This window comes from Rhineura floridana, chromosome 4 (genome assembly GCF_030035675.1).
Source record: "Rhineura floridana isolate rRhiFlo1 chromosome 4, rRhiFlo1.hap2, whole genome shotgun sequence".
Lineage (NCBI taxonomy): Eukaryota > Metazoa > Chordata > Lepidosauria > Squamata > Rhineuridae > Rhineura > Rhineura floridana.
In genome coordinates this window covers 206,702,743-206,713,063 of record NC_084483.1, presented here as the reverse complement: position 1 = coordinate 206,713,063, position 10,321 = coordinate 206,702,743, and the positions used below count along the sequence as shown (strand labels likewise).

Sequence of the window (10,321 nt, the reverse complement as noted above, 5' to 3'; positions counted from 1 at the left end):
CCCTGTGGTACCCTGCTCATTACCCCACCCCCAGTTTGAGAAGGAACCATTGATAAGCGCTCCTTGAGTATGATTCCACTTGTTGAGTATGATTCTGTAGCCACCTGTGGATCCCTCTGATAGTTTGTTCCATCCAGCTCATATTTAGCTAACTTGCGAATCAATATATTATGGGCACTTTGTCAAAAGCTTTGCTGAAGCTTGAGATATATTATGTCCACAGCATTCCTACAGTCTACGAGGGAGGTTACCCGATCAAAAAATGAGATAAGGTCAGTCTGGCAGGATTTGTTCTGTGCACTTGGGGGGACCAGGAGACCAATGTACTCCACATCTTCATTGCCTGCAACCTACTGTGAATCCTGCAAGAAAGCATTTTCTCATCATAGCCCTGATCTTGCCATTGCAATGTTGGTAGCAAGAGGGTGGAACACAGGAAGTTGCCTTTACCGAATCACTCCACCAGTCTATCTAGCTCAGTACTGGCTCTACTGATTGGCAGCAGCTGTCCCAGCCCCGCCTGAAGATTCTGTGGATTGAACCTCAGATCTGCACGCAAAACAGAAGCTCTACCACTGAGCTACGTGTTTATAGCACTGCACATTACACCAGTTACTCCTGCTCTTAATGGTGTTTAAAACAAAATAAAAATAGCAAATTGTCATTCTTAGGCTTCATTTTGAGACAGAAACCTGCTCTTTAAATGAAAGCTGGTATTCTCAAAAGCCTGCCTCTCTGGAGCCAGTTCTAGCTGCTCATCTAAATTACAAAGAGTATATTGGGCTGCTTGTAGTATAACGGCATCTCTGGATCCCACTCCCCTTAAGTTACTGAATGATGTGCCCCCGTCCAACAAAAATAAAACAAGACACTGTGTAACTTTAAAATTGAACTGATTCTATTTGAGAAACTAGAGAAATAATTACAGTTTGTATCTCAACAATCGGATGAAGGCATAAAAACAGTCTTGGACCAGGCTATATAAATCTCTTCCTTTTAAAGCATCAGCAGAAGCAGAGCTTGGAAAAGTTACTTTTTTGAACTACAACTCCCATCAGCCCCAGCCAGCATGGCCACTGGATTGGGCTGATGGGAGTTGTAGTTCAAAAAAGTAACTTTTCCAAGCTCTGAGCAGAAGTGAGGGCAGAAAAAGATGTAAGGTACAGCCTGAAAGAGGCACCTCACTCTCAGAATTAAGACACAATTAAAAATATAAAGTTAGTCTGCATCTTTTTTATATATATATTTATATATATGAAACAGGACATCATCTTAGACTCAAAAGAAATAGATTGCACTTGCTCTTTTCATCTTCTTCCCATCTTACCTACAGTGGTTTTGTAGCAAAAGGCGAGCTCCAAAGGCAAGAACAAATGGCCCTGTTGTGAATCTCACACAGCTTTCTCTCCCAGCTCATCTGTTTGCTGCAACACCCACCCTGAGTTTGCATTTATTTTAGCAAAAAGCTCTATGTAGAGGTCAGGTCTGTGGAAAGTTAAAACCAGAGCACCCACCCCTTACTTGGACAAAAAAAGAGAACATAGCCAAGATGATCCTACTCAAGCAATGCTGCACTGGTGAGTCTACTCCCTCCTCCCCTCCCCCTTCTAGGCCCAAATGTGCAAGAGCCCACGTATTTGTGCAAGAGACAGGAATTCCTCCCACCTGACACCTCCTTACCCCTCTGCTGTGTATATCACAAGCAACAGGCAGACACAGATGTCAAAGGGAGCCCCTTACAAATAAAAAAACCTTCAAGGTGAAAGGAACAGGCAAAGGGGTTGGTTTCCTGTAAATCTTATGGTGTTAGAGGTGTGTGTATCAATCTCCCGCCCGGAGCACCAGGTGGTCAAAACTGTTTGCCTTTGGGCATTGCAGAAGCACCCGCTCTTTTCTGTAACAGACAACCAGAGTCCAAGAAGCATCATGAGCTGTCAACTACCTGGTGAGGCAAAGTCACACAAGAGCCATTGATGAAGGATCCTTGTTTCTCACGTCCTTTCATGAAGTAGGTCAGCAGATTACCTTTACCCTTGACATAGATGTGCCCTCGGCGCACAAAGCGGAAGCCGTACTCTTTCAGAATAAAGTGGGTTTCCTCTACAACCTGCAAAGGCCAGAGAAGGTACAGATGCAACAATCTGGTGCGACTGGACATGGGAGGCTTGCTTTAGCCCCACCGTCCCCAATCTGGCACCCTTCAGATGTTGTTGGACACCAACTTCTTATCAGACCCAGCGTACGAATGCAGCCAATCAGGGATGACTGGAGGTGTAGTCCGCACATCTGAAGGGCAGCAGGTTGGCTGTTTTACCCCATTCATTGTCTGACAGAATGGGAGTGGACAGTAAGCAGCCTTACAAAGGTTATGCTACATCCTGGGGTGAAACTGGGAAGCTGGACTGCTTGTGCTTAGATGATGCCCCCACCACCCAGAAAGGGGGAAAATGTGCTCAAGGGCAATTCTACACAAAGGGCACTCTGTGATTCAGAAATGTCATGTGCCTTGATCACATAGTCCACAAAATGCACAATTAAACCATGGGTAAATAATCTGGAACCCAGGCTGTGTTTTCAATGCTGCCTTTTTCAAGGTGTAATTATACTTCTAAAACCACTTCTTGCCGTATCAGGGTAGAGACATACTCCCTGTTCTGCCAGTTCTAGCACGTCTCCACCTCTCTTTTCTAAAAACGGGCACACGCCGCTAGTCAAACCCCACCCCTTTTTTACTGTAAAACCTGGTGGGAGCAGCTTGAGTGCATGTTTTTTTAAAATTAGCTTCACAAAGATTTTGCAACTAATCGGCAGATCAATCCATTCCCTCTCCAAGTGTGGCTAATGGAAACGCTTTGCTCTGGTGACTAGTGTGTTTGCAGCCTCAGAAAGGGGGAGTAGAGACATATACAGACATAGACTTCAGTAACCTCTTGAACTCCTGATTGTGGAGAGACTGTTTCAACCCAGATACTTAAGCAACGCCCTGCACAGTTCTGAGGCTTCTGGGAGCTGTGATAGTAATTTAGGGGCAAAGGCTGGTTTGTGCAAAATGCTAAGTATGGTCAGCTCCCACTCTCTTCTCATTGGACTAATGATGTGAGGTTTTCAAATAATGTTCTGAAGAGCCCTGAGCTTCCTTGGAAGTTTATAAGACAAGCATCCCTGAAAAGAGAGTCAGCTCCCTGCAACTACCCTTACAGGGACGTTTTAGGACACGCTCTCAATTCAAGAAGAGCAACAGCTCTGGTGGGGGGTCTCACATGACCTTAATGTGATCCCTACAGCATGCCCCAGAATGCTCTGCAAGGCTTGGGTGTTCCATGGCAGAGGGCAGTGGGTCCGTCAGCTGGCAAGCCAATGTGGAAAGCGTTCCTGAAGAGAAGCAAGTTTGAAAGCTAACTGCTAATGCAACTATTTTCAAACTGGATCATCTGACTACAGTTCTAAGCATGCTTGCATTGGAAGCGTGTTCCACCGAAACCAACATAACTGACTTCCATAATGCTGGCACACACCGGCTAGCGCCACCCGAACTGAACAGAGAGGCCCCTGCAGCTGGCATGCTCCATGCACGTGTCAGAGCATTCTGGTTTACAAGAAATGGCTAGTTCTCGTGTATACCCAACCCTCGCTCCAGTCTGGAGCACAGGGTATAGTGATAGTAATTCTAGGACCATGTTCCAAAAATGATTACGTCCTGGTCCAAATGCCTGGTTAAATAAAAATGTTTTTAGCCCTTTCTTAAATATTTCTACAGTGGGGACAGACACAAATTACTTGTAGGATTACTTACCCCACATGTGCCCACTCGAGCACTGTGATCTGAAAAACTGGCCCTGTTACAGGTGCCACATAATATCCATTGTAAGAAATTGTTCTTTTAGTGCAGCAGCACCTACTCTTTGGAACTCCGCGCCTATTGAACATCAGGCAGGCTTTGCTGTATTCCTCTCGGTGCCCACTTAAAACTTTTTTGTTTAGACAGATGCATAAATGCTTATGTGTTTCATTTGTTTTGTCCGTTGCCGTTTTTAATTTGTTTTAAACATGTTTTTAAAATTGTAACGTCTTTTGTAAACCACTTAGAGGTTTTGTACAATCAAGCGGTATATAAATTTCAATAAATAAAGATCACTCAGAAGGGAGTTTCAGAGGTGGAGGTTCGCTCCCAAGGATGCCCTGTGCCATCCCACCTGCCTCCTAGCCTCTGTTATGGGCAGGACAACTAGCAGAGTCAGTTGGTAGCAGGGAAGAGACTCCCCACGACTCCTGTTCTGCTTTGCGCTCTGTTGATGCTCTCCTCCCCCAGCCAGTTTCCAAGGTCTTCTGCTGTTAGCAAGGCAGGAGAGGGGGCTGTGTCCTTAAATCCCCAAGCTCAGCTGCATCTTAGGGTCCCCTAAGTCGTTTTCATTCCCCTTCACAAATTACCTTCCTGCCCCACCCATGGCAGAAGGAGCACATCCTCACCTGTATATTTCCCATGACACCTGTGGACTCCATCCGGCTGGCTACATTCACCGTGTTCCCCCAAATGTCGTAGTGAGGTTTGCGGGCACCAATGACCCCCGCCAGCACTGCTCCCTTATTCATGCCTGTCAACACCATGCAAAAGAGACAGCAAGAACATGTTAAAGTTAAGCACAGCTCTGGGATATTTTTTCAAGTCTTGGTCCTAGCGTGCTGGGCCAAATGATTAAGAAGATAAGAAAATCCTTGCTAGATCAAACCAAAATGTTGTCTCCCATAATGGCTAATAATGAAATGCCCACGAGCATTTTCATGAGGGCAATAGCTCTTCCCAGCTGTTGGCCACCACCACCCTTCCTCCACCTGCAATATGTCAAGGTATAGTGCCTCTAAACCTGGGGGCTCCATTTAGCTATTGTGGCTTATAGCTGTTGATAAATCTCCCTCCATAAATCTGACCAATCTCCCATTAAAACCAAACTGTCTGAGCCAGATGCTACCCCTACACATCTTGCAACATAAATTCTGTTAAGTATATTGTTGCTGTCCCAAGGCAGGTCACAACAATATAAAATATAATATTAAAAACAGTTTAAAACAAATTAAATTGACAACTAGAGAAGGCCCTTGGCCCTGGTTCAGAAGCTCCAGCTGGTGCAAAATGCAGCGGCCAGAATGCTGATGGAAGCACACACCCGACAACATGTGACAGCACTGTTAAAACATCTGCACTGGCTGCCCAACCACTACTGAGCCAGGCTCAAGGTCCTTGCATTAATTTACAAATCCCTGAGCAATGTAGGTGCAGGGTATCTTAGGAACCAGAAGCCTTATATCCCAGGTTGATCAGTGAGATCAACTGCAGGAGGGGCATTAATTGTCCCCTGAGTTGGCAAGGCTCATTTAACATCAACATGAAATTGGGCTTTCAGTGTCATTGGCCCGGTTCTCTAGAATGCTGCGCCAATAGAGATTCAGCAAGTGCCTTCTGTTTTAACTTTTAAATGCTTGCTGAAAACCCTTCTGTTCCACCAGGTTTATGAAGGCAATTCAGAAGATGTCTTTTTGCAATAGTTGACTTTTGTTTTTACTGTATGGTTATTGTTTTTTTAACTTGTAAACCACTTTGATGTTTTTAATGGAATAGCGGTATAAAATATATTTATAAATAAATACAACAAATAAAATACATCTCAAGAGTAAAAGGCCAGGGTGAAGCATTATATGAAGAATTGTTTGACCCAGTTCTCCTGTCAGCCAATTTCACTGAATGACTGCAACTTCTATGGATATGAGTGGCAAAAATATCCATGTTCTTCATGCCATGCTGAAATCTTCCACTGCCCTCTCGTTAATCTCGAAAAACACATACTGGTCCATTCATACTTGCCTATTCTCAGCATGAAGTTATTGAAGGACTGATAGTTAATATTCATTAATGTCTCTTTCATGGCTAAGGCAAAGTCAGCAAGATCCGCCAAGTGTTGCCAGCGCTCCTTTTCTGAAAGATCTTCCTTCTGAAGGAAGGAAAATAAAAAAGCCAAACTCTCATTAAAGGCACAACTCCACTCCCAACTACTTCACAAATCTCCACTTCTGAGCAATAAATCCCCTACTCCATTAATACAATGAGCTATTTTACACATGACAATTGATCCAAACTTCCAAAGGGGCATACAACTGAGTATCATTATACGCCACCCTGGACTCCTGCTGGGAAGGGCGAGATATAAATAAAAATATTATTAATACTAATTTTACGTGCATTCATTAAAGCCCGTCTCCAAATTCTGAATATTTTTCAAAAATTCTCAAGCATTGAACAAACCAAAGCAATGACACAGGGCCTCCTTCCATAACCCCCCACATCTAACATTTCACGACTCGTTTTCAAAGCTCTGCCACTTGAAATACAGGAGCAACTGTCAAGTCCCCTGTTAATTTGACATGCTGTAGGGTTCTTACGCACGTCTGCTGGATGCCATCAGTTCTTCTGAGCCCTGTAACCTGCTATAACAACCTTAGCCAACCTGGTGCCCTCAACCCGCATCAGCCCCAGCCAGCACTGCTGGCACCAGATTGGCAAAGGCTTCCCTGTACATGAGTACACACTCAGATCCCAACAGCTGCGTGAATCATTCCATTCCCTTCTGATTCTGCTTACCTTAACAGCGTTGTTGTAACCGTTGGCATTGACATCTGGGGTCACTCCAGAAGCTGCCATGTAGGTGCTGCCAATGGTCTTAATTTTTGTGATACAGCTGAACTGGGGGTCGTCCAGGAGCTGTGAGAATTGGGGCAAAAGGACCCCCAAGATCATAATCACTCACAGGGGCCAACAAACCAGTTAGAGATGCTGTGGGATGGACTGGGAACACCAACACCTGAGGCCCAGTCCACCCTCTTACCCTGGGTAATGATCCCCCTTCTCTTGGTGGAGTAGCATGTGTACATACTCTACCAAGCACATAACGCACCTCCCCACTGCAACAAACACAAAATACACTAGGCCCATAATACTTCATCAAGCACGTAACATACCATGAGCATACATACTCTGCCAATCGGATAACACATCTTTGCACTCCACCAAGCACATATGGTACCAAGGGGTATTATTTTATTAATTCCTACTCAGAGAAAACCCAGTGATATTAATGGACCTAAGTTAAGCAGGTCTATTAATTTCAATGGATCTACTCCGAGTAGACCTAGCACTGGATACCACTCCATATTCCGCCAAGCACACTGACACACCATCAGCTCTGGACAAGTCACCAGCAGCCTGAAGGAATTCTTCTGATTCATTGTGTTCGCTTTTCTACCTCATTTATTCATTTATTTCGACTTGCAAGCTGCTGCAGGAGACATACCATAAGCAAAAAAGCAAGCAAGATGTTCAGGTTCACATGACCTTTCCTTCCTTCTTTTTTTGATTCCCTGAGGACCGGCTAACCAGGTGGCCATCTCTGCTGCTGGTCTGGGATGACTCACCGTGTCAAAATCTGAGATGATCTCGTTGAGGAAGCGCAGACACTCGATCCCCCCATTGTTGATGCTCTCCTCCGTATAGAAGTCCGCAAAGTTGGGGAGGGAGGCAAACATAACACCAATCTCATCATAAGACTGGCTGTACAGCTCCTGCAAGTTACAGCAAGGAAGAAAGTCAGAAAGCAGAGATGAAGTCCAGGAACTCACAGCCAGTTTGGGTGTTGCACTTAGTGGAGGATGGCGGACGATGAGAATAACTCACTTTGGAAGTCCTACTTAAAACCTAAATGAGCTCTGGAGGACACCAAGTTGACCATCGGTGAAATCTGCAAATCAACTCATCGCATGCAAAGTTCTTTAGCAGGGATTCAGAAGCATGAGTGAAATCTGTAATTGTTTCCTAAAGAAGCACAGCGGGATCAGATCAAAGGATGATCTAATCCTGCAACAGCCAGCCAGATGCTGTAGGGAATCTGGAGACAGAGTATGAAGGTGGAACACAGGGCACTCCAAATGCCAGGGTAGAGTTCTTATCCATCTTGCCCAGAATTGTCCAACATGGCTGGCAAAGGCTCTCCCTGGTCTCAGGCAGAGAGAGGATCTTTCCTGCCCCCTGCTATGTGATGCTCTCCGCCTGCAGATACTCACCTCATCCCTCTTCTTGGAGCCCAGGAAATGTCGTGCCACATGCTCCGGCAACATGTTGGTGACCAAGGCCTCGTTCCAGCGCCTCATCTCATACACACGCTCCTTCTGGTCATGCACATCTATCTTCCACAGGAATAAAGTCCTAGCTAGCTTCTCCACCTGCCAATTAAAGAGTCAGCCCCGGAAGGGCCGGAATAAACGTGGCAACTGCACAGCGACTGTCCCATCTGAACGTAGGAGGCTGCCTCACACTCAGTCAGAGCCTTAGACCAGCTGGACCAGCACTGCCTGCAGCTTTTGAAACTCTCAGGCCTCCTACTTTATGTTTTTGTTAAGTGGAGATGGAAAGGATTCAAACTTCTGCATGCAAAGCATGTAGCTCCTTTGTTAAGCAGGAATAAGCAATCAAAGACTGTAACTGCTTCTCAACTTTTAAAGTCAAAGAGTCCCCAGAAAATCTTCCAAGCGTCTTCCCATAGTCCTTCAAATGGGTCTTTCATTAGTTTTTTGCCCACTGGCTAAATCTCTACAGCAATCATGCTCCCATTAGTGGGGCAGCCTCCTACAGTTAACTATTAAATTCCCATATATCGTACCAATAAAATTCAATTTCTGAAAAGCTCCAGTCTCTGTTGCTCTTGATACCTTACAAGGGCACTCTGCTACTTAACTGAACAATTCAAAGTTACTCACACTGTGCAGCTTTGCAACTGGAAAACATGCTAGTTTCTGTGCCAGCTCTACCAGACAGGCAGCAGCTTGCCCTCTGGCAAGTTAGTGCCAGGATTGCAATGGGAAAGGGTTCGCCTAGCACAGCCTTTCCCAACTAGTGGGCCACCAGATGTTGTTGGACCACAACTCCCATCAGCCTCAGCCAGCATTGCCAAAGGTCAGGAAAGATGGGAATTGTGGTCCAACATCTGGTGGCCACTAGTTGGGAAAGGCTGCCCTAGCACATTTGAGCTAAATTCCTGTCGGGCTTATTCCTTAAAAATGGAATATAAGAATACAGCAGGGTTGCTGCCATGGCACCTTCAAGATGTTATAGGAGCCCAACTCCCTTCATCACTGGCCACTGGCCACGATGATGGGTCTGATGGGAGTTGAAGTCCAACAACATCTGGAGGGCACCAGGTTGGCTACTCTAGATATATAGACACACATGTCCCAAGGGAGTGGGCTATAATTTCTTATACTCTTTTGTTGTTGTCACAGGCCAGCTTTTCATGTGCCAGTTGATCTGGATTGCAACACTCACCAGGTCTCAAAAGGGACTTGTAGTAGTAGTATTTTTTATTCCAGTCAAAGACAAGCAAAAAAAAAGGGGGTCTGAATCCTCAGATTCTGGGAATGAGGGAATCTGGCAGGCTACTCACATGGCGCGAGAAATAGTAGAAACTGAGCATCATCACCAAGATCATAACCGTCATGGAGTACTTGGATGGAATCAAGGACCTGCAGAGAAGACCAAAATGAGCAAGACTCACGGGGTGCAAATGGCTACATAGCTCAAGGTTGATCTACAAACTCAGCAAAACCACATGGCTTAACCCTTCCTGACATCTATGACTTCAGCCTGCTGGTATATTTCAAAATACTTTCCCCATGTTAAAAATACATAAATCCATCTATGTAGAAAGGTAGTGCATCAAGGGGAGAGGCTCTAATCTTGTCCTCTCAAAAAGTAGCTTTCTACACGCAGGGGAACCAACTGATTTATATGGGGGAGCATTCAAATATGCAATACCTCTCCTGCCGTCCAAGGAAGACTCTCTGCCATCTGATTTCATTGAGCATGTAGCTCAATTCTGACTCCATCCAACCAGCAGGGGTGTTGCAGGTGGTCCATTTGTTGTTATTGTTTGCCATTTACTTATTTTTTTCATGCATCCCACCCCCAACACCTGGCAAGCCACTTGTGGAATTTAGGGAAGATTCAAAAGTAGTTTGTGTTGCAGTTGCTGCTCAAAGTGGGCTGGAAATTAAGTCCCGCTGGAGGGTGGAGGAGACGAGCTGTGCTCTCTCCTGGTGGTGTCCAAAGTGGCTGAGGCTGCATCTTCATCCTCCAGGAGCCTGTCTTTCCGAACCACAAGAGCAGCGCAACCTGCGTGGCTGAGCATCAGTTAGGAACACAGGAGGCTGCCTTGCATTGAGTCAGACCCTTGGTTTATCTAGCTCAGTATTATCTACACTGGCCGGCAGCAGCTCTCCAGGA

At 45.4% G+C, this 10,321-nt stretch overlaps 1 protein-coding gene across 1 annotated transcript in view; it reads right to left on the bottom strand.

Moving 5' to 3' along the window:
• Window positions 1-876: 876 nt before the first annotated feature.
• The window catches only part of ADCY3 (adenylate cyclase 3), a 122,301-nt gene continuing 112,856 nt past the window's right edge, over window positions 877-10,321 (bottom strand). Inside the window, exons 15-21 of the mRNA XM_061625841.1 lie at window positions 9,483-9,561; window positions 8,107-8,265; window positions 7,462-7,608; window positions 6,632-6,751; window positions 5,858-5,984; window positions 4,468-4,592; window positions 877-2,107 (exon numbers count right to left, since the gene is read on the bottom strand). Coding sequence (XP_061481825.1) covers window positions 1,925-2,107; window positions 4,468-4,592; window positions 5,858-5,984; window positions 6,632-6,751; window positions 7,462-7,608; window positions 8,107-8,265; window positions 9,483-9,561 — 940 coding nt within the window. The 3' untranslated portion in view covers window positions 877-1,924. The remainder of the gene's footprint in view (window positions 2,108-4,467; window positions 4,593-5,857; window positions 5,985-6,631; window positions 6,752-7,461; window positions 7,609-8,106; window positions 8,266-9,482; window positions 9,562-10,321) is intronic.